This window comes from Ahaetulla prasina, chromosome 1, assembly GCF_028640845.1.
Source record: "Ahaetulla prasina isolate Xishuangbanna chromosome 1, ASM2864084v1, whole genome shotgun sequence".
Taxonomy (NCBI): Eukaryota; Metazoa; Chordata; class Lepidosauria; order Squamata; family Colubridae; genus Ahaetulla; species Ahaetulla prasina.
In genome coordinates this window covers 29,643,471-29,667,296 of record NC_080539.1, presented here as the reverse complement: position 1 = coordinate 29,667,296, position 23,826 = coordinate 29,643,471, and the positions used below count along the sequence as shown (strand labels likewise).

The window sequence follows — 23,826 nt, the reverse complement described above, 5'->3', positions numbered from 1 at the left end:
GACGGTATCAGAGGCACAGAATCCCTTTAGATATACAAGTGCCCTGATTTGCTGTAAGAAAACATCTGTGGTTGTTCATACCCAACAATTGAACATGTTTTCATATGTATATTCAGTATTATCAATGGGTTATATATACCTAATGGTTATATCTCATTATTATTTCATACAGCAATTTCAATTCTCTAAACCGGCACAACAAACCCCAAATTAAAAAGTTTCATTAAAATAAGATATGCTGATTGGCTTATTTGATGGTTTCTGGACTTTTTTATCCCTGTGTTTGAAAATAGATGTTTTTCTCCAGAATATAAGAGCAAGATCAGACACTGTAATTAAACTCTATTGGTTCTTAGTCTATTTCAGGATTCAATTAAAATTGTTGATTTTTTTAAAAAAAATATGTATCCTAAATGAACAGTATTTTCCACATATTCCTAATATTCATCATCCTGTGATAATTGCTGAATGCAAATCCAGATTACTAGGCAGCTATTAGAAATGGAAGCTTTTCAATGAAATACTGTTTTCAAAGATTGAATCCATGTATCTGTTTTTAGTTCTAGGCAAATAATTTCCCCAGTTTTGTGTAATATACGGCAACCTTAGATTTGTTTAAGATATTATTTGTCTGTTTTTATTTTACTAAAATTATTTTGCCTTTTAAATTTTGAAAGACTTTATAATGCATACTACAATTATAAAATGTGTTATTTCAGTATTTTTTATTTCTCTGATTTGGGAACTTGTAAAATAGCTCAAAGAATTTCAATTCCTACATAGTATAAAAATACAGTTCATTTAATCTAAATCATGCTAATAGACTTACATAAAATTCTCCCCTGCAAATCATAAAATATTAAAAAAATATCAACATGTTTATTTATTATTTATTTATTTATTATTTAAATTTTTATACCGCCCTTCTCCCGAATGACTATTTCTCAAAGATAGTTTATTAATGAGTTTTTCAAACCTTTTCAGGCTGTGAAATGAAACCTGCTTGTTTAAAAAATATATCCTGGATTCCCTGATTAAATATGGTGAATGTCTGATTAAATATTCTGAATGTCAGCTAACATCTCTGTTCTTTCTTCTCTACCTTAGTGACCAAGAGGAAAGAAACATCTGCAAGGGACAAAGACTGGGACCCTCATAGAGAGATGTATCTTCCCCCACAGTCTCACAGAACTCTAGTGACTATTCCTAACCAATATATGAAAAGTCATGCTTTCCAACCTGGCACTATCTCATCACACTGCTTAATTAGATGTATGAGACACAAGCAGAATATGAATACTGCATTGCACTGTTTGTGTCCCAGCTGCCTCCAACAGTATAGATAACATACAGGTAGTTCTCGACTTACAACCATTTGTTTAGTGACTGTTCAAAGTGACAACAGCACTGGAAAAAATTGTGTTATACTGTTTTTACACTTACAACCATTGCAGCATCACCATGGCCACGTGTTCAAAATTTGGACACTGGGAAGCTGGCATGTATTTATGACAGTTGCAGTGTCCCAAGTTACCTTTTGTTACCTCCTGACAAACAAAGGTTTATGGGGAAGCCAGATTCACTTAACAACCATGTTACTAACTTAACAACTGCAGTGATTTGCTTAACAACTGTGGCAAGGAAGGTGTAAAACGGGGCAAAACTCACTTAATAACTGTCTTGCTTAGCAGTGGAAATGGGCTCATTTGTGGTCATAAGTCTGTGACTACCTGTATTCTTCTGCATGAGTTTGCCTAATCCTGTTTTGAAGGCCACAACTTAATAATATCCATCATTTAGCATAATTAAATGGTCCCAACTTCTAAGATACAGAAAAAAGAATCCTCACTTTTCCCTACAATTCTCAATGATTTTGGCCTCAAAATCTGAGGGATACTGGCTCTCCCCATATCTTTCAATAATCATCACCTTAGAAAATTAATATTTGTAGCTTTTTTCACTTAAGTGAATTGTTTTGGATTCTTGATAATTCTGGTTGTCATGTTTTCCTTGGTTTTCTGAGAAAAAACAACCAGCCCTCTCACCTTTCCTTTATTCAGATGTGGAGAAAAAAGGATGAAGAACTAATAATGGAGCATCTTTGGAAAAGGAGCTGCAGCCAAAGCTGTATTTGTAAATCCATTTTGGGCTGCACAACAGTCTGTTACAGCACTAACAAGCTAACCTCACTGAGGTGCAGACAAAACCTTTTGTAGGGAGTGGAACTCCATCCCTGCTGTATTTCAATATTCCATCCTTGCATTCTAAGGTTATTTTAAAGGATTAAATCACCTTTTACTTTCTCATACGTTTGTCAAGTCACTCTTATTCATGGGACTGTGGAATGAGTGAAGAAGAAATGGTTCTACAGGGGCAGGCTAGAGGCCTGAAGCTTTGCTGAATAAATTAAATTGTTGTGATAGTTGAAAGCTAGGATAGAATAATTCAGAAACGTTGTTTTAGGCCACTAAATCCAGTGTTCTGCTCCATGCAAGAATCTAAATTAAAATGCTGAATATAGCTGAAGTTGGACGGCTAATAAATAGGATTCTCTTTTCTGGCATGTTTCCTTTACTTCTCAGTTTAATCTGTAGTCCTGATATTTCCTGATTGTATTCCACTGAAGTATTAAACAGGTCTGACTCCAGGTAGCTTTCCAAAATCAGCCAGGATCTACTGAAGCTGAAACACTGAAACTAAACTTCTGAAGAGCATTTGATAATGAAGAAGCATTAGCAGCTTCAGGTCCTCTAGGTATCGATACAGAAGTCTGGAGCATCCTGTTGAAAGTACTTTAGAGCACACAATCACTCATGTACAGGATTATGACCTTCCCATTGCCTACAGCAATAGAAAGGTCAGCAAAAAGACCATCTGTTGACTTCATTTAATTGGAACAGATAACATTTATCCAAGTTTCTTCACTGCTTTTCACCCAATTCAAAGACTAGGTTTCTATATCGTGCTAAGTTAGACTAAGCCATAGGAACTTAGTCATGCTGTGTATAAATTAGGCCATCATTTAAAAGCCATAATATGGTTTGTTATATATAAAATTGGGTTTTGTTAGGATTTAGTGTATAAAGTGGTCCTGGGGTACATTCATAGCAATGCAAAAAGTGGGCAGAAGGACAACTCTTCAACTAACTACAACAGCACCAGAGAATGAAGTCTCAGTAGAAGGCATGGCGTCTGGAAGATGCAGCATTCCCGATGTCCTTCCTCCTTGAAATAGATCCATCCAAAATTCTCACTGCTTTGCCTTTTCTTAGAAATTCTGCCTAGGAAGCTTCTCCCCATTGCAATGGATGCCACTAATTCAGTGCAGAGCTTCAAAAAGATATCTCTTACCAGGAGATAAAATATGTGTGATGAATAAAAATGAGTGCAATAGTAGAACCTCACTTGCAGCCCTTCATTGCAGTATTTATTAAGCACAGTGACTCCTCCCCCTAAGATGGAAAAGGGGGGATTGAGAAAGCTGGGGGCAAGTGAGATGACAAACTCTGCAAACTGCAAATATGAAGCAACAAACATAAACAATACTCGTTTTTACTAACCGCAAAAATAATCGATGAGTATCAGAAAGACAACTATTAGGAAAATAGACATTTCTCACAGACATAAACTACAGAGTACAGAAACAGAACAAACTGGCTTTCAGGCAAAGCCTTAAAGACGAGAGGAGTCACATTTTTTGTGACAAGAAACACCAGGAACATATTAATGTCTGTGCTCCCAAAATACCCCCACAAGTGCTAGACTTAGGAATGGATCCATGTGGGCTCTCCTGTCCCTGCTGGTTGGACTTGTGGAGAGCCTGTGTTGGCTAGATCCATCCCTTCCTTTGGTAGCTTGATGCTGCAAGACATTTCAAGGGACAGAGGGATGGGACTGGGATCCCAATAGCAGCTTGATCCTATTTTAAGGTCAAATGGCTTTTTTTTTGGTGAGCCCCACTTTACACCTGACAAAAAGTATAAATACAGGTAGAAAAAAAGAGATCTAAACTTTAAGGATAATAGAAGAGGCAATAAACCATGGAAATGCCACCCGTGGCTCATTGGACATGAAGTGTCCAATGGAAGAAGTACCTAGCCATCTCTCAGAGAAATTGGCACATGCACATGAGATGAAAAGAGCAGGAGAAAAAGCTTGGAAAAAACATTCCACAAACAGGAGAGGACATTGTCCAAAAGAGATAGACTGACTGGCCTGACAACCATCCAAGGTTCTATAAGAGAACCTAGGATTCAGTAGATGATATGCCAAGATGACAAGGAGTTGGAATGTTTTTAGTACCAGGAATTCTGGGATTCCTCACCTGGATCAGAACAGATCCCTGCTGTGCCTCCCCCACTAGTCTCTTTGTTCCATACAGTTCACAGGGTAGTCTCCTGAAAGACATAAGTATGAGTTCCATCTACCCGGGGGAATCCTTCAGATGCTTCAACTTCTTCTGTATTGACTCCGGAAGGCAGGCCTTTTGGCAATCCATTTGCCACACCATTGTTGATTTTCTCCACTCCCAAAGAGGTTGGCTCTGAGCAACTAGCATCCTTTTAAAAAAAATTAGAAAGCAAAGGTCAACTATCCTCAAGGCTTCTGGAACACTGCTTTTTAACACACTAGTATCATAACTTTCCCACTGCACTATCATACCCCATCCTTCAACTTGTACAAAACTATTTTAAAAATCCCTGCTATAGGAATTGATCAAATATGAAGAAACAAGGCTAAAGAGGTCCAGCCGCTCCGAATCCGACCGAACACTAGTAAGGTCTTATATTCAGACCTATCTAGTGGCGATAAGAACGGCAAAACGTAATTATTTTTCCGCTCTTATTGCATCGGCAGATAATCACCCAGCCACCCTGTTTAGGGTGACCCGCTCCTTCTCATGCAGGGGGCTCGGGAAGATCCCTTGCAGGGTCGTGCTGAGGATTTTGTACAGTATCTGTCCGATAAAATCGCTCGGATCCAGGACGGACTGGACGCTGATTGGGTAGATTCAGGCGGGATGACGGGAATGGGTCTTGTGGATATTACCTGGGCTGAGTTCGATCCTGTGACTCTCGAGGACATGGACAGGTTGTTGGGTAGGCTGAATCCCACCACATGTTTATTGGACCCGTGTCCCTCCTGGTTGGTACTGGCCACACGGGAGGTTACACGAGGCTGGCTCCTGGGAGTTATCAACGCTTCTTTGTTGGGGGGCATTTTCCCCACCACCTTGAAAGAGGCAGTGGTGAGGCCCCTCCTCAAGAAGCCTTCCCTGGACCCAGCTGTATTGGCAAACTATCTCCAGTCTCCAACCTTCGCTTTTTGGTGAAGGTTGTTGAGAGTGTGGTGGCATATCAGCTTCCCCAATACCTGGAGGAAACTGTCTATCTAGACCCGTTTCAGTCCGGCTTCAGACCTGGATACAGCACGGAGACGGCTTTGGTCGCATTGGTGGATGATCTCTGGAGGGCTCGGGACAGGGGGTGTTCCTCTGTTCTGGTCCTTTTAGATCTCTCAGCGGCTTTTGATACCATCGACCATGGTATCCTGCTGCGACGGTTGGAGGGATTGGGGGTGGGGGGCACCGTTTAACGGTGGTTCTCCTCCTATCTCTCGGACCGTTCGCAGACGGTGTTGGCAGGGGGGCAGAGATCGACCTCGAGGCGTCTCACTTGTGGGGTGCCACAGGGGTCGGTTCTCTCGCCTCTCCTGTTCAACATCTATATGAAGCCGCTGGGTGAGGTTATCCGTGGTTTCGGAGTGGAGTGCCATCTGTACGCTGATGATACTCAGCTGTACATCTCCACCCCAAGCCACCCCAACGAAGCCGTCGAGGTGATGACTTGGTGTCTTGAAGCCATGCGGGTCTGGATGGGGAAGAACAGGCTCCAGCTCAACCCCTCCAAGACAGAGTGGCTGTGGGTGCCGGCATCCCGGTACAGTCAGTTTACGCCATCGCTGACTGTTGGGGGTGAATTATTGGCCCCCAGGGGAAGGGTGCGCAACTTGGGCGTTCTCCTGGACGACTGGCTGTCCTTAGAGGAACATCTGACGGCCGTCGCCAGGGGAGCATTTTATCAGGTTCGCCTGATTCGCCAGTTGCGTCCCTTCCTAGACCGGGACTTCTTACGCACGGTCACTCACGCCCCTGTCACTTCCCATCTGGACTATTGCAATGCTCTCTACATGGGGCTCCCCTTGAAGAGCACCAGGAGGCTCCAGCTAGTCCAGAATGCGGCTACGCGGGTGATAGAGGGAGCACCACGTTGCTCCTATATAACACCTATCCTGCGCGGCCTGCAGGTAGCCTTCCGGGTGCAATTCAAGGTGCTGGTTATCACCTTTAAAGCGCTCCATGGCTTAGGACTGGGCTATTTATGAGACCACCTTCTGCCACCGATAGCCTCCCATCGACCTGTGTGCTCCCACAGGGTGGGCCTTCTCAGGGTGCCGTCGACCAAACAATGTCGGTTGGCGGCCCCCAGGGGGAGAGCCTTCTCTGTGGCGGCACCAGCCCTTCGGAATGAGCTGCCTCCGGGGTTGCGCCAACTCCCCGACCTCCGGACCTTCAAACGCGAACTTAAGACCTTATTATTTCATCGCGCGGGACTGGCCTAAGCGAAATTTTAAATGGAAATTTTAAAACGGTCTATGACCGTTTTAGTTTGATTTGGCCTATTGTAAACATTTGGTTTTAATTTTGCTTTTAAATTTGTTGCTTGTACTCTGTGTTGGTTTAATATGGCTGTAAACCGCCCTGAGTCCTTCGGGAGAAGGGCGGTATAGAAATTAAATTATAAATAAAATAAATAAATAAATAAATAAAAGACAAGCAGAGACTAACCAATGAGATATGCAGCCACTAAATCAAGAGGTTACGGGATCTGAAAAGGGTTTGCTGAAAAGAAGGAGGCTCTGAGGAGATAGGAATTGCTGGAGGATTCAAGAGAAGAGTTTTCTGGGATGGGTGGAGGGAGGAAATGATCTAAATTTAATGAGTTAATTGGAGTTAGTTGGAATTTTATTGGTCTGAAAGTGAACTTTAACCTGTGCATGCCAAGAGGAAGTTTAAAAAAAGATGTATTAGAATGTTTTAATTTTGGATATGTTTTTTTTAAAAAGCCTAGTGTTTTAAAATGGATGCAAAATATTTTCCCTTTAAGGTTAAAGAATCTGAAAGAATACAGTGAATTTTGTTAATATAAATGGTGATAATTTATAGATTATTAAGTGCAAATAGAAACACATATTAATTCAACAGCAAGGAAGATAAAGCAGTAACGGTTAAATTGATTGTTCTATTCAAAGAGGAGAATATACTGTTTTTATTTGAATATCACTTCTGGACTTTGTGCTTGTGATGAAAAAACAGTGAAACTTGGTTTTGCTGATTAGATAGATTTGATGTTATAGAAATGGCCATTTATATACTAATGTGTAAAAGTAAAAAGCTGAGGTAGTAATATTATCATACTGTGCTAAATAGAGTCGAAAGTCAATCCCTTTTTCTTTCTTCCCTTGTACCTCATATTTTCTTTCCCCCTTTTTCCTTTCCTTAATTTCCTATTTTTCTTTGTATTTTATACATTGTTTAAAAAAAAAAGTTGCCAAAAACTGCCAAATATTGCAAAGCTGGCTGAGGAATTCTGGGAGTTGAAGTCCACAAGTCTTAAAGTTGGCAAGATTGGAGACCCCTGCTCTAAAGCTTTTCGGCAATGAGTGCTGTCCACTAACAGGGTCATGTGGAAGAAAAACATTGCATTGTATTCAGGACTCCAAAGGAGATGACATCCCAGGCACATCACTTCAACAGCCCACATTCTGATAAATTGATGCTTTGTAATTATTTCATTTCCTAGTAGGGAAACCCAAATGACAGCCATTTTGTGGGAGCACCCCCAGTATGTTTTCAAAATTCCAAATGTATTCATCAGCACAACAAATGCCTGGGTCCCTGAGCCTAATTTTAATCAAGTCTCTGCTCAATGCAACATCTGAAATTTCAGAATCCTCATTAGTGGCCATCCAGCCTCTGCTTAAATACTTTCTCAGTGAAGGAAAGCTCTCCCTTTGCTTGGACTGCCAAATTGTGCTTAAATGATAGGACGTTTCTCTTAATGTGGAACTAAGATTTGCTCCTCCATAATGGCCACTGTTCCTCGTCTTCTGGGTTAACAAACTTAAATCTCACCTCTGCAGGGTCACGTACTCCACAACGGAGCATTTCGTGGTACTTTGCAGGCAAACAGCAAAGTAATCGTGGCAGCACTGGAAAAATCGTTTTGGGATTTACATCCCTCCCACGTGTTGGACCTGTGAGAGAAAGAAGATGGCGTTAGCAAGGGAAGTGAAGGGAAGCAGAAACCTTGTAGGACAGTTCATCTGCCTGCTGAGTCCAGGAGTAGCATTAGTAAGGTTATCAGGAATGGAGAGCAACTCTTCGCAGAACTTAGATTTACATCTCCTAGCAAGGAAAACAAAGAACCCTAATATTCCTGGTGTCAACTCGTAAAGCATTCCAGGCCTGCTCTTGAGTTGCAATAGGCCTCATAACCTCACCTGGGTAAGGACTAAATAGAATGCTATCCCAAAGCAATCTAACATTGTAAGACAAGATTTAGGCAACCTAGTTTCCCTTGATGTTTTGGATTTTTATTCCCGTCAGATTCAATGACATGACCAGTGATAACAATTTGTGGGAGTTGTAGACCAGCTAGGTGGAAGATACTAGCTTTCCTATAACAAGGTGTACTGACTGGAAGACCAAACACTTCTTCCTTGCGTTTTAAGCCATCTCTTAGCACTGCAAACATTCAACTCCGATCTTTACCAATATCAAAACCTGATTTTATTCACTTTATTTATTCCTGACATTTGCATCCTTTATTTATCATAAGTAGTTGTGGCATGGAAATAAAAGGAGATACTTCCTCACTCTTTTCAGGTTCTCCACTCTGCAGATATAATGATACTGTGGTAAACGATGGCAAGCTATGTTTGAATATCCAAGATCAATTTCCCAGCAAGACCTACTCTTGATGGCCTCGCCATGCAAAATGCATGGATATACATATAGCCATATATATTTGGGGCTTGTTTTATGTTCTGGATGGTAGTTCTAGATCCTATGTATTTAAACATGTTACGTACCAGTGAGAAGACTGACTAGCAGTCCTACCACAATAACTGTGGTAGAGTTGTGTGCGCTGTACCACATGTATGATAAATTGTAAAACTTCCGCAACCCTGTCAGCCTAGAAAGAATTCAAAGAGATACATGTCAAGAGCTATTCCATTTAAACATCTCCTCAGGCTAAGAGGTGGAACAAAGCCAGAATCCCAAAGAGGCAATTCCACAACCTTCTTTTAGCTTCTACAGCAATCACTGCATTCCCTCAGTTCCATTGCAGTCCCTGGTTTTCTGTCTCTCAAGAATTAATGTCCCAAAGCAAACATTTGAGCAGCAATTAGCTCAAAGAAGGCAGATTGATTTCGAAATGCAGTAGGGGAGCAAAAACAACATGCTCAATGAAAGTCACACATATTTAACAAAAAAATGAGAAAGAAGCTCAAAAGGAACAGATCTATCAGTGTCTGTTAGCTAAAGTGATAGATGCAGTCTCCAAGTTGAAAAATGTTTTGAATCCAGTTATTGCAGAGCAAATACACGAGAGAGCGCTGGTCCACCTTATCATTGAACTTTTCTCAGTTGGTGATTGTGAAAAACAAGATGGTGGATTAGATGACTCTTTAATCTGGTCCAACTGCAACTTTTAATAACATGTTCCAATTCTTAAAATGACCTTATAAAATTGGCATTTCTAAGACTTATATATTACAAGAAAAGCAGTCAAAGGCTTCCTTCCCTCCATAAAGTTTGATCAATGCAATTCTCTTCCAGATTTCCTCATTTGATTCTGGCCTCTCAAGCCTGAGGGTAAGTGGATAGTAATTATGATAAAGATGGTAAAAGAGACGCTTAACCCTAATTCATGGTAACATAACATAACATAACATAACATAACATCAGAGTTGGAAGGGACCTTGGAGGCCTTCTAGTCCAACCCCCTGCCCAGGCAGGAAACCCTACACCATCTCAGTCAGATGGTTATCCAACATTTTCTTAAAAATTTCCAGTGTTGGAGCATTCACAACTTCTGAAGGCAAGTCGTTCCACTTATTAATTGTTCTAACTGTCAGGAAATTTCTCCTTAGTTCTAAGTTGCTTCTTTCTTTGATCAGTTTCCACCCATTGCTTCTTGTTCTACCCTCAGGTGCTTTGGAGAACAGCCCGACTCCCTCTTCTTTGTGGCAGCCCCTGAGATATTGGAACACAGCTATCATGTCTCCCCTAGTCCTTCTTTTTGTTAAACTAGACATACCCAGATCCTGCAACCGTTCTTCATATGTTTTAGCCTCCAGTCCACTAATCATCTTTGTTGCTCTTCTCTGCACTCTTTCTAGAGTCTCAACATCTTTTTTACATCGTGGCGACCAAAACTGGATGCAATATTCCAAGTGTGGCCTTATCAAGGCATTATAAAGTGGTACTAACACTTCACGTGATCTTGATTCTATCCCTCTGTTTATGCAGCCCAGAACTGTGTTGGCTTTTTTAACAGCTGCTGCACACTGATACTTTCACATGAGCCAGCAGTGTGCAGCAGCTGTTAAAAGCCAACACAGTTCTGGGCTGCTCAGAGGATAGAATCAAGATCACGTGAAGTGCTGAGTGGTGGAGAACAGCCCGACTCCCTCTTCTTTGTGGCAGCCCCTGAGATATTGGAACACAGCTATCATGTCTCCCCTAGTCCTTCTTTTGTTAAACAAACATTGGATAATGTTCTGAACTGTAAATAAGTCAACAATTGAAATACCTGCTAAAAAGAATCAGGGCAAGGTGAGAACTTTTCTCAGTTGGTGATTGTGAAAAACAAGATGGTGGATTAGATGACTCTTTAATCTGGTCCAACTGCAACTTTTAATAACATGTTCCAATTCTTAAAATGACCTTATAAAATTGGCATTTCTAAGACTTATATATTACAAGAAAAGCAGTCAAAGGCTTCCTTCCTCCATAAAGTTTGATCAATGCAATTCTCTTCCAGATTTCCTCATTTGATTCTGGCCTCTCAAGCCTGAGGTAAGTGGATAGTAATTATGATAAAGATGGTAAAGAGATGCTTAACCCTAATTCATGGTAACATAACATAACATCAGAGTTGGAAGGGACCTTGGAGGCCTTCTAGTCCAAGCCCCTGCCCAGGCAGGAAACCCTACACCATCTCAGTCAGATGGTTATCCAACATTTTCTTAAAAATTTCCAGTGTTGGAGCATTCACAACTTCTGAAGGCAAGTCGTTCCACTTATTAATTGTTCTAACTGTCAGGAAATTTCTCCTTAGTTCTAAGTTGCTTCTTTCTTTGATCAGTTTCCACCCATTGCTTCTTGTTCTACCCTCAGGTGCTTTGGAGAACAGCCCAACTCCCTCTTCTTTGTGGCAGCCCCTGAGATATTGGAACACAGCTATCATGTCTCCCCTAGTCCTTCTTTTTGTTAAACTAGACATACCCAGCTCCTGCAACCGTTCTTCATATGTTTTATCCTCCAGTCCCCTAATCATCTTTGTTGCTCTTCTCTGCACTCTTTCTAGAGTCTCAACATCTTTTTTACATCGTGGCGACCAAAACTGGATGCAATATTCCAAGTGTGGCCTTATCAAGGCATTATAAAGTGGTACTAACACTTCACGTGATCTTGATTCTATCCCTCTGTTTATGCAGCCCAGAACTGTGTTGGCTTTTTTAACAGCTGCTGCACACTGATACTTTCACATGAGCCAGCGGTGTGCAGCAGCTGTTAAAAGCCAACACAGTTCTGGGCTGCTCAGAGGATAGAATCAAGATCACGTGAAGTGCTGAGTGGTGGAGAACAGCCCGACTCCCTCTTCTTTGTGGCAGCCCCTGAGATATTGGAACACAGCTATCATGTCTCCCCTAGTCCTTCTTTTGTTAAACAAACATTGGATAATGTTCTGAACTGTAAATAAGTCAACAATTGAAATACCTGCTAAAAAAGAATCAGGGCAAGGTGAGAACTTTCTCCTGGAGAAAGATCAAAAGGCAAGTAGGTTCAGGCTGTGACCTTTGATGAAACTTAAGAAATTGAGTAACATTTTGGAGAGGAATTTCCTCCCTACATGCCATAAACATTTGCTTCTCAGGCAAGGCTTCTTCTGTTACCACTATCTTAACAAAACAATATAGACATCTTCTCATCCGAGAAGCGAAACATCTTCAATGTTTGTTAAACAAACATTGGATAATGTTCTGAACTGTAAATAAGTCAACAATTGAAATACCTGCAAAAAAAAGAATCAGGGCAAGGTGAGAACTTTCTCCTGGAGAAAGATCAAAAGGCAACTAGGTTCAGGCTGTCACCTTTGATGAAACTTAAGAAATTGAGTAACATTTTGGAGAGGAATTTCCTCCCTACATGCCATAAACATTTGCTTCTCAGGCAAGGCTTCTTCTGTTACCACTATCTTAACAAAACAATATAGACATCTTCTCATCCGAGAAGCGAAACATCTTCAATGTTTCGGTTAAACAAACATTGGATAATGTTCTGAACTGTAAATAAGTCAACAATTGAAATACCTGCTAAAAAAAGAATCAGGGCAAGGTGAGAACTTTCTCCTGGAGAAAGATCAAAAGGCAAGTAGGTTCAGGCTGTGACCTTTGATGAAACTTAAGAAATTGAGTAACATTTTGGAGAGGAATTTCCTCCCTACATGCCATAAACATTTGCTTCTCAGGCAAGGCTTCTTCTGTTACCACTATCTTAACAAAACAATATAGACATCTTCTCATCCGAGAAGCGAAACATCTTCAATGTTTGTTAAACAAACATTGGATAATGTTCTGAACTGTAAATAAGTCAACAATTGAAATACCTGCTAAAAAAAGAATCAGGGCAAGGTGAGAACTTTCTCCTGGAGAAAGATCAAAAGGCAAGTAGGTTCAGGCTGTGACCTTTGATGAAACTTAAGAAATTGAGTAACATTTTGGAGAGGAATTTCCTCCCTACATGCCATAAACATTTGCTTCTCAGGCAAGGCTTCTTCTGTTACCACTATCTTAACAAAACAATATAGACATCTTCTCATCCGAGAAGCGAAACATCTTCAATGTTTCGGTTAAACAAACATTGGATAATGTTCTGAACTGTAAATAAGTCAACAATTGAAATACCTGCTAAAAAAAGAATCAGGGCAAGGTGAGAACTTTCTCCTGGAGAAAGATCAAAAGGCAAGTAGGTTCAGGCTGTGACCTTTGATGAAACTTAAGAAATTGAGTAACATTTTGGAGAGGAATTTCCTCCCTACATGCCATAAACATTTGCTTCTCAGGCAAGGCTTCTTCTGTTACCACTATCTTAACAAAACAATATAGACATCTTCTCATCCGAGAAGCGAAACATCTTCAAAAGAAAAAACAAGAAAGTCCAGAGCACCTTTGGGACAACTATGACCAGGATCAGGGGTCTCCAGCCCTGGCAACGTTAAGACTTGTGGACTTCAACTCCCAGAGTTCCTCAGCCAGCAAAGCTAGCTGAGAAACTCTGGGAGTTGAAGTCCACAAGTCTTAAAGTTGCCAGGGTTGGAGACCCCTGACCTGGATGACTGAAAATCTCTATAGACTTAGCTAAAACAATATAGAATTTTGCAGTGAACCACTTAAGATTTCTGGAGTCAGGCATAACCTACTTGACAAGGAATTGAGTATGAAAGTTGGACTTTACAGCATGTTCCCAACCTGTTAATTCAGCCCAGATGTTGGAACACAGAACACCTGTTTTACCTTTCTGGAGCTGTTGTTGAGGTCAACAATGTTGTCATGACCGCAGTAGTTAGATTCCCATCAGTTGCTAAAACAGTAGGATCAGGAGACACAGACTGGTAGTTGATAACCATGCTCCCAATGCCCACCCAAAATGCCATGGCCAGCCCAGCAATTAATCCAACTACAGCACCCTGTGGAGAAACAAGGAGTAAAGTATGAGGGGCTTTCCCACATGCAAAAAAAGGCTTTTTCCCCAAAAGGTCTGAACATAAACTGGCTGGGTTCACCCAACATGGCAGGTTGAATCTACTGCAATCCCTAAATAAGTCCTACGAAACAGTGGCAGATGATCAAAAGAATTAAAAATTGCCCTTATTAAATAGGAGGCAGCCATTTTCACCAGTTTCTTTGAGGAGACTGGGGAAGTCTTGGTTTATTTTTTAAAATTAAAAAAACTAAAAATAATCACCAATGATAACCAAATCAGATAGCAGAAGACATTCGCCTTCTGTCTTCTTTTCTCCCTTCAGGAACTGAAAACAAACAAAAAATAATAGAATGTTCCCAGACAAGCTCTATTTTATAGGGCTTCGCTAGGCTCTTGCCTCTGTGATCAGCAGCTGGGACAGAAGGTGAACATCCTCTGTAAAGACGACACAGATCATTGAGACAGGGCAGTTTCATCCAAGCCAACTCCAGCTAGATGAATACTGATCTTCTCTTGCCCCATTGCTGACTCAGCCTTTTTTCTTTCCATCACATGCTAACTTCATTCTTAAGTAGTAGCAAACAGGTTCCCTGAGTATACCAGTTATGCGTAATACACACCAAAGTCAGCACTTCTGTAAGCTTGTTTCTTTGGCAATACTATTAGAAACCTGTCTTGCCACTATCCTCCATCAGATGTATGTCCAGGTGAAGGGTGTATGTGCGTGCGTGTGTATGCCGAATCTGACATTGGGCATAAGTATGAGGATCTGCCCAGCCACTGGGGTAGCAACACTTACCACAGAGTTGGCACAAGGAAAGAACATGCCCAGGCAGAATAGTCCCAGCAGTGGTCCTCCCACCATGCCAAAGATGCTGATGGCAGCCTTAGAAGAGGGGAAAAAAAGGAGGAGTCTGATTTGGGGGTTTTCCTATGAAAAACTGCCTCTGCTGAATCAGATAATTCGTCTATCTAGTGCTCCTTATTGAATCTGGGACTTCCATGAAAAACAGATAGCTGAACTACAGCTTCCCTTTACTGCTTATCCTCAGTAAATATGATAAGGTATCTGAAGTACAAAAATGCTATACTTTTGTTAAAATAAGCAAATCCAGTCTGGCCCACAGGTTCCAGAAAAATTGAGCCAGAAAAATTGTTCAATGCACAATGTTTTGATAGGGCATCAGGAAAGATAAATTCCCCCATTACCTCCTGAAAATTCTGGCAACTAATATCACTGGAGAACTGTATTTGATTAAGATGCATTTGGTGCATTTGATGTCACCTATGGTCCATACAGCAACCTTCCCCGAGTTAGGGTGCCCTCCAAATATACAGAACTTCAATTTTTAGAACTCTCAAGCATGGCCCTGCTGGTTAAGGGTTACACCTAACAAATTCTGGGAAATCATCTTTATATAGTGGCAGCTACATAGACAGAGAAGGCACAATTATAATTCTCCAGGTAAAATATCAATTTGGCGCACTGAGCACAAATGTAATTAATTTGTGGTGACTGCACTGAAAAAAGTATGTAATGTAATTTGTAAAATATTACATTTGCTACACTTGCATTATATCTTTGGGATAGAATCCTCCATACCTTTAATTGCCACAGATTTTGCAAGCACTTGCTATGTGGCAATAGGCTCATGCTGCTGTAGTTCTTTCCCAAAGTTGCAAGAAAGTAGATTGTAAAGATGTGGTTGGGCAATTCAGGGAATAGCAACAGAGGAGGAGGGGAAAAAAGATGAAGAGCATCAAGTAGCTGGCCAGTTGTTCAGCCCCTAGGTCCTTCATGTCAACTCAAAAAGGGCCGGGGGTGGTGGTGGAAGGCAAAGAATAGCAAGACTAAAAGTAAAAGAGAATGAAAAAAATAAAAAAACAAGTAACAAAGAAGGCAAAAGAAAAGAAGAAATATGGGAGGGAGGGGCAAGAATTATTCTGAGTAGAAAAAGTGGGCCTGGAAGATTGACTTGCTACTTTGACAAGATATTGCCTATCAGCATTCCAAGTGGAAAATCAGTGAAGAATATATTATTAAAAAAGCAGATGATAAGGCTAAAATGCTTCTCTCCTTTCTGGGATAATGATCTGGGACTGCATTACAATAAAATCTTCTTGATGAAGAAGCCGGAGTTTAGTTTGATTCTGCACTGCAGATGATATCACCAACAATAGAAGGCCAACAGAGAAAAAACATCATACTCTTTGACAGATGCCTAAAACTGAAAGTGATTCTTTCCAAACACAGTTTCCATGGTTCTCTTTACCAAGATTTCTTAAAAAGACGAAAAGATTAGGATTACAATAATCCTATTATTTGGAGAACAAATTTATCCATATGTACATTAAGGTAAAGATGTTTTAATTTTATTTCTACACCTTATGATCCAATGAGGAGACAGGTCTTTTCAATTATAATGGGAGTTATGTTAATTAACAAAGATAGATTATGGGGATAGAGTGCAAGTTGCTATAGAAGAAACACATCCTTTAAAATTATAAGAGCAAGCTGGCTCTCCAAAGGGGCATTATCTACTGTTGAGTTAGTTAATTTTATCATTTGTTAACAGAGACTCCACCCTGTTATGAGGATTTAATTTGCTTTATATTATTAGGTTGGAACTTTAACAGTCTAAAAATGAGCTACCACAAAGAAAAACGCTATCAATTTTACATTTTTGTATCTATGAAAAAAATATGCCTTTCATATTGTTTTATATCTTTTTGCCGTGTATGATTGGTCACTGACTGCAATGAAGTATATACTTATTGATAATGGAGAATTTTGCAGGTGGCTGATTATGTAACCTTTATCAGTCTGCAAACAATAATTACAAAAGGCTTCCTTCACTCACAAAAAAGAAAACTACAGAAAATCTCATATCCCAGGGAAAGAACCACATTTCTATAACACCTTCAAAGCAATGAGCTGCTTTGAAGCCATTGAGATGACCTTGGAGAAGGCATCCAGAAGCCATTAGAACAACAAGAGCAGAAAAAGCAGGTGTTAAAGGTGGGTGGGGGGAGAAAGTATTTTAAAAAAGACTGGGTCCCTCCTGACTTCCTGGATTACAACAAGGAGAGAGGCGAAAACAGAGGCAGACTTGCATGAATCTGTTATTGTAGCCTAATCTCAGTAAAGCATAGTTCTAGTCTTCCTGATCGGGTTTATCTTGTAAAGCTGACAATTCATAATGCCACATATCTTTTGGGGAGACACCTCTTCTCCACATGCTTTCCTGTCTAATGATCACTCCTTACCTGTAGCACTGGACCCATCATGGAGGAGATATAAGCCATGCCCAGGCAGAGAAGTCCATAGCCCAGAGCTGGGAAGAGAAAATGTCAAGACAGTAGAGCCAAACTGAATGCTGGCAGGTAGAGGATGCCCTAAAACTGCATTTGACCACAAACTTTGACAGGCATCACTCACCTAACAATTTGGAGTAGAGTGTGGCACGTCTCTCAGGAATGTTGGCCACATATGGGCGAATCAGGTCTTCCATGGTCACTGTTGCCAGTGAATTGAAGGCTGAAGAGATGGTGCTGTTATGATGAGAGGATTGAGAAAAATAGGAGGACTATGTACAGTAAACCAGGCCCCCTTACATCAAGCCCAGATTCTAGGTCCAAAAAGGAAAGGAAGGTTTACCTTAGGGAGCCACTGAAGAGACAAGCTACAAAGAGACCAGGCAAGCCAGGCACTTCTTGAAGCACATCCATCACAAAGTAGAGGACCATCTGCAAAAAGGAGGATGTGGGGTAAGAAAAAAAGATGAAAGGACAGAGGATCAGATCGGTGCAAAGGACTGCCACAGGCACTGTGTGATGCAAAGCAAGCAAGCAAGCAAAATGTTTCCAGGAGCGCACACAAGAGAAAGGACATTGCAAAGTACCTGAAGATATCACTGTTACCCATCATCAGATTTCAGGGTGAACACATTCACTTTTCATCATGCATGGATTTCTGCCAGTCTCTGTGAAACAAGACATTTTCTCTTACCCACTAGGCTGGAGGTTGCATGCGCATGTGTGAATATGGGAATGGAAGGAAGACACCCTTCAGCAAGTGCAGAGAAGAAGGCTTGAGTAAGAGAACAATGGAAGCTTTGTCCCACATGCTAGCTCCAAATTGTGCACATGTAAGAATTTGGTCAACCTGATCAGGTGAAGCGTTGAGCTGCTCCTGTGTCAATTGATGGTCTTGGTAGTAGGCAAACATGACTAAGCCAGTGAGGCAGCTGAGGCAGAGCACAATTTGCTGGCAGGGAAACACTGCATAGCAGGACCTAAAAGGAACAAGAAAAGAAGGAACAGTGCTAAATTAACTAGTTACACTTTTCAACCACCTGCTTTCTCTTAGCTAAATGTATCATCTTCCCAGCCCAAGTCCTTCGCTTGGCTGAGCATACTCAGCCAAGCGAGTATGCATCTATAGAGCTTCTTGAGATACCCAGCACTGTAATTCCCCAACCCTCCCAGTAGCCCACAAGTGTCACACTCACAACACAGCCTGGCGCTCTGAACGGGAGCTTAGATACCGTTGGACCTGAGCCTGGTTTACCCCATAGAGAGCCAACATCATGAATACGCCCCCAAAAGCCAGAGTCCAAAAGGTGTGTCGTTCATAAGGGTCAGGATTCAGACTATTGAAGAGAAAAGTCAAGGGTCACAGGGACATCAGGCATGTGTATGCACATGAACTAAATTGCTTGCAGCTAGGGGAGCACAAATATGAGTGCTGAGAGGGAGATCTTCAGTTACTATTTTTTTTTTTTGTTTACATTTATACCCCGCCCTTCTCCGAAGACTCAGGGCAGCTTACAGTGTATAAGGCAATAGTCTCATTCTATTTGTATATTTTTACAAAGTCAACTTATTGCCCCCCCAACAATCTGGGTCCTCATTTTACCTACCTTATAAAGGATGGAAGGCTGAGTCAACCTTGGGCCGGGCTTGAACCTGCAGTAATTGCAGGCTTTGTGTTCTTAATAACAGGCCTTACCAGCCTGAGCTATCCGGCCCCTTCTGTAAAGAGGAAAGAAAACTCGTTCCTCACTTACTCAATGCCTGATATCTTGCCTTTCTCAGCAGCCAGCTGCCAAACACGACCTATGCCGCCAACCTTAATAGTACCCACTACAATCACAGCCACCTGGCCTGCAAACATGACAAATGTCTGGAACACGTCTGTCCAGATCACAGCTTTGAGTCCACCCTACAAAGAGAAAGTATCTGCTGTCAATAAGGGTAGGTAGCAAGATGAAAATAGTGAGAATCTGGAATCCTCACAAGAAAAGAAGCTGGATTTCCATCAAGAATAAATAGCAAGGATTTGGGGTGATATAAGGGGGAAAACTGTCCCATCCCTTTTTCTTCAAGAGATTACTCACCAGGGCTGTATAGAGGGTACAGACTATGCCTATGGTCAGCACTGAAGCCCAGATGTCAAATTTGGTCACTGCAACCAAGAAAGAACTGTCAGGGAAGGGCCTAATTGCTGAAAGCCTCTTCCCAGCAAGCTAGAAATGTTCCTCATCTGTTCACTTTGAGGCCAAACCAGGCTTTTGGGTCAACGAGTGCTAGCTTTCTTTGAGCAGATCTTTGTCCCCCATTCGTAGCTCAGAAGAAAATTCCCATTGTGAAAATGGATCATCATGTTCCTCATTGGACCCTCAAGAATGTGGCACTTTACTCACCTGCATTGAGAGCCAAGGCTGGGGCATAGAGGACCACTCCCATGTATATCACCTATGGGGATAAAATCAGTACCAATGTTGGTGGGCCACAGCTGGCTCTATGACCCTCTGGTCAGAGGAAAGTAGAAGAAAAGACAAATAAGGAGACCCATGTCTATTGCCTTCTCCTTCCAATACCTACATAAGTTCAAATAAGATTTCAATATTATTCAAATAATATTCAAGGTATATCTTCCCCTGAGATTTAGAGACAGGAGAGGGAAAAACAGACCTCAGGGACCGTTTAAAATATATTATTATGTAATGCACTTTAATGCAACTTTTCCATCAAATAGTCTAACTTTTTGCCTTCACAAGAGCTATGCAATTATTTGACTGAGAAAGTGACTTGCCCTAGAATTTTAGTGAGAGATTTCAGGAGTTGTTAAATTATGCTACGTTGGATTTTCTATGCAATGTTTACTTACTCTCTACCTCAAAATGTCAGAAAATGGTTGTCATTTCTTAACAATTATACTTTGAACGTTCTTCAAATGCCATACAAGAGAGATTTTTAAAAAACATATGCTGCACTACAGTTACAAGTTAGCAATAGCAATACCACTTAGATTTATATACCAGCCCATAGTGTTTTACAGCACTCTCTGAGCTGTCTACAGAATCAGCCTATTGCCTCCAACAGTCTGGATCCTCATTTTACCAACCTCGGAAGGATGGAAGGCTGAGTCAACCTTAAACCGGTCAGGATTGAACTCCTGGCTGTGGGCAGAGTTAACCTCCAATTCTGTATTCTAATCACTGCACCACCACAGCTCCTTTTATTTGTTACTCACCTCTGTTTATTTGTAAAAATAATGAAGGTTGGTTATAAATAAAATAAACAAACTGACCTTCACAGCAAGGCAGATTTGAATCCACATATTCCCTATACTGTGGAGCATAAGACAACAGGAAGAGGATGAGGCCTTGGTACTCCAGAAAGAGTTTAATAAAGCCAAAAATGTCACGAGGAAATAAAGTTTGGTATCTGGACTCGAAAAATGCACAGGATTTGAATAGGATAGGAAGTCTATCCTTGGCTAGAGATGCAAATGAATTTACAAAGCGAAGAGAGAAATAAGAAACGAAGAGATGAGGGGGGAAAAGCCAAAACACAGACTTAGGCAGGAAATCTAGCACCTAGATCAAAAAAGGAGGAAAATATTATTTTCATTACCCAAAAAACAATGTAGATAATTTCTGTACTTACCATCTGGAAGATGAAGGTGGCTGTTCCACATAGTCTCACCACCTTGTTGAAACGCAGCTCCAGATACTGGGTGGGCAAACAGAACAGGCAAAATGATGGGGTTGTGGAAAGACAGGTAGATGCAAACCTAATAAACTTTTCTTGCTCGAGACTTTGGCTCCATGGAAAACAAGGTAAGATCAAAACACAGGTGCTCATCAGTGTTCAAATGCCTAAACTTCTTGGGGTGGGGGGAGGCATATAACTATATCTCCTGATATTCCTCCTAGCCCATGCTAAAATTTTGCCATTTGGTGTAGCTACTATTGCCCCATATTTGTCTTCCAACCCAAATGACAGTTTACTTCTTCTGATATTCCTACCTAGAGGGAGAGGGAGATGGGATAGAATAATAGGATGAGCTGCAAGAGTATCTATATTTGGATTGGGTTTGTGAAGATGGGAAGGGGGGTAAGTTTGTCTTTAGACATACAGCCCATGGCATCCTTCCCCAGGCTGAATTTTGCTTTCAGTCTAAAAACAATGTTTTCAACCAAGATTTCAGTTATTTTAAAGATTTTCTGTTATCATGGTCTCCAAAGCAAATGGAAAAGTACAAAAGCTATGCAACTTAAAAAGCTATGTGCAAATGAATTTATTTCCTGTTTGGGGAAAATTAAATTAGTAGTGTTCAATTTAGAACAGATTGCAAGGAAAAGACTAGAACTGAAAGGTTTTTTACACTGCTGCTTTTATACTATCTATAATTTTCAATTTTTCCCTTTTGTAAGGTACACTATCCAGAGTCACAAACTGTGAGAGGCAGTTTAATAAATCATTTAATTACGGTAGGTACAGTTTTGATTACCCGTATCTGTCATCAAGCCAGTGTCGATTCTTATTAACCATACAGATAGACTTTCAAATAATTAATTAAATAACTTCCTACAAGCCTGTTCAGATCAAGAGGTCAAATAGCAAAATGTACAAACACTGAGTACGAAGATGAGTTCTTAAATAATAAACTCAACCCCAAACCTGCCCACATTTGTTTTCTTTTTCCTTTTGAACTGCTTTGACAAGAGGGATAAAGAAAACTCCATTGCAAATAGGGAACCTGCAGCATTTGGCCTGGAACCTGCTATTCCACAGGAAAACTGGAGGAGCTGCTGGTGCTTTTCTTGGTTTTAAGAACCAGTTGTGCTTCTTTAATATTAGGCACAGTAACATCCGAGGTAGCAATCTTCAAATTAGTGGGATCTCCTTTTTTTCAAAAAAATGAAGAATACCGAGTTCCACCAGCCAAAGAACACAACTGGATACAAAATAATGGCTCAGGGATCAGAGTCTCGCCTCACACTTAATGAATTTCAGGAGTCATTTATAAGATGAGCAGGATTCTCAAGCAAATCTGATTGTCTAACTCTAATACAAAAGTCCAAAAACGATCATAACCATTTTAAAAGCAGCCAACTTATATTCTTATTCTCATTGATAATTATGGCAAACATATTATAGGTATAGTATTATTATTATTATTATTATTATTATTTATTCAATTTTTATACCGCCCTTCTCCCGAAGGACTCAGGGTGGTGTACAGCCAGGTAAAACAAACAATATAATATACAATTAAAATACGAATTAAAAAACTTATTACATAATTGGCCTAAAATTTTGGAACATGAAAACTAAAACCCACTAAAAATTACTAGTAAAAAATTTAAAACCAATAAAATTTAAAACCAATAAAATTTAAGCCCCGCGCGAATAAATAAGTGTGTTTTTAAAAGTAGTTCTAGGAAGAAGCAAATTGTCATCATTTTTAAGAATAAAGACCCATTTTATAACTTGGCAGCTTTCACATGTAATTTGGCCATAAAACGGAATAAATTTATGGTACTTGTCATTGCTATATTAAATAAATCTTGCCATAGATGCTTCAGAGCATGCCAAGTCTGAATGCAGGACATTATCTATTTGAAACTCCTTAAAACTCCTCTAAACATATATTTTCTCAGGATCACAAAGCAACTACTTTTGATCTCAGAAAAGTACATGGATACTATAGGGAGTTACTGAAAAGCACTATGTTGACATCTCCAGGCAGTCCCAAAACCCTTTTTGCCTTCAAAGCCAAAGCCAAAGCCAAAGCGAAGTACAGTCCCCCTGGGAGCTATTTGCATATCAAACAAACAAATGGTTTTATACCTAACAAAAGGGCTAGTATTGCCAAAGACTAGAAAGTACAGGGTTCAAGAAGGAGGGTAAACAAAGATAGGTAACAAGCAGCAGATTTTTCCAAATAATTTCAAGGCTGAAACATTCATTCCATCCCTGAAATAAAGGTTAGTATAATCTGTTTTAGATATCCGATCCCTTCTGCCAAAGTAAAGGTAGAACATTTTGTGTTGGAATATTTTGCCCACCTCTAAAACATGGTTATGCTTATTATTTATTAATGTATTTATTTCAATTTATATAGCCATCCATCTTACTTAGATAACATTGGGCAACTCACAAGTTAAAATAACAGACTCATATAAATAAAAACAATCAACCAAAAAATTAAAAATGAAGAAAATGCCACCCTACAATGTATGGACAATGCCACCATCTTGCAGTCTGCCCACATCCATGGGATTCCCAGGTCTGATAGCACTACCAGATCCTTCAGGGAATTTCTAAATGCCATCCCAGCAAAAGGATGGGAGTTAGAGCAAAGATGAGCAATTATGAGCAGTACACAGTACGTATCAACAGAATTGCACCCCATACTTCATTTAACCTCCAAACCTCCACAAATGTATCCTTGTTCTGTTTTAATGAGTTTGTAA

General features: G+C 40.4%; 1 protein-coding gene across 4 annotated transcripts in view; it reads right to left on the bottom strand.

Annotated features, from left to right (window-relative positions):
• Nucleotides 1–721: 721 nt before the first annotated feature.
• Nucleotides 722–23,826, bottom strand: part of SLC5A6 (solute carrier family 5 member 6) — a 32,079-nt gene continuing 8,974 nt past the window's right edge. For 3 of the 4 annotated variants that reach the window (XM_058164659.1, XM_058164662.1, XM_058164661.1), the window contains 14 exons: nt 21,011–21,076; nt 19,762–19,813; nt 19,456–19,523; nt 19,126–19,280; nt 18,568–18,708; nt 18,222–18,351; nt 17,715–17,803; nt 17,496–17,608; nt 17,324–17,391; nt 14,856–14,942; nt 13,867–14,039; nt 9,154–9,257; nt 8,195–8,316; nt 722–4,559 (listed from right to left, as the gene is read on the bottom strand). In XM_058164659.1, the coding sequence (XP_058020642.1) occupies nt 4,383–4,559; nt 8,195–8,316; nt 9,154–9,257; nt 13,867–14,039; nt 14,856–14,942; nt 17,324–17,391; nt 17,496–17,608; nt 17,715–17,803; nt 18,222–18,351; nt 18,568–18,708; nt 19,126–19,280; nt 19,456–19,523; nt 19,762–19,813; nt 21,011–21,076 (1,545 nt within the window). In that variant the 3' untranslated portion in view covers nt 722–4,382. The remainder of the gene's footprint in view (nt 4,560–8,194; nt 8,317–9,153; nt 9,258–13,866; nt 14,040–14,855; nt 14,943–17,323; nt 17,392–17,495; nt 17,609–17,714; nt 17,804–18,221; nt 18,352–18,567; nt 18,709–19,125; nt 19,281–19,455; nt 19,524–19,761; nt 19,814–21,010; nt 21,077–23,826) is intronic. The other variant, XM_058164663.1, reaches the window with a different exon arrangement.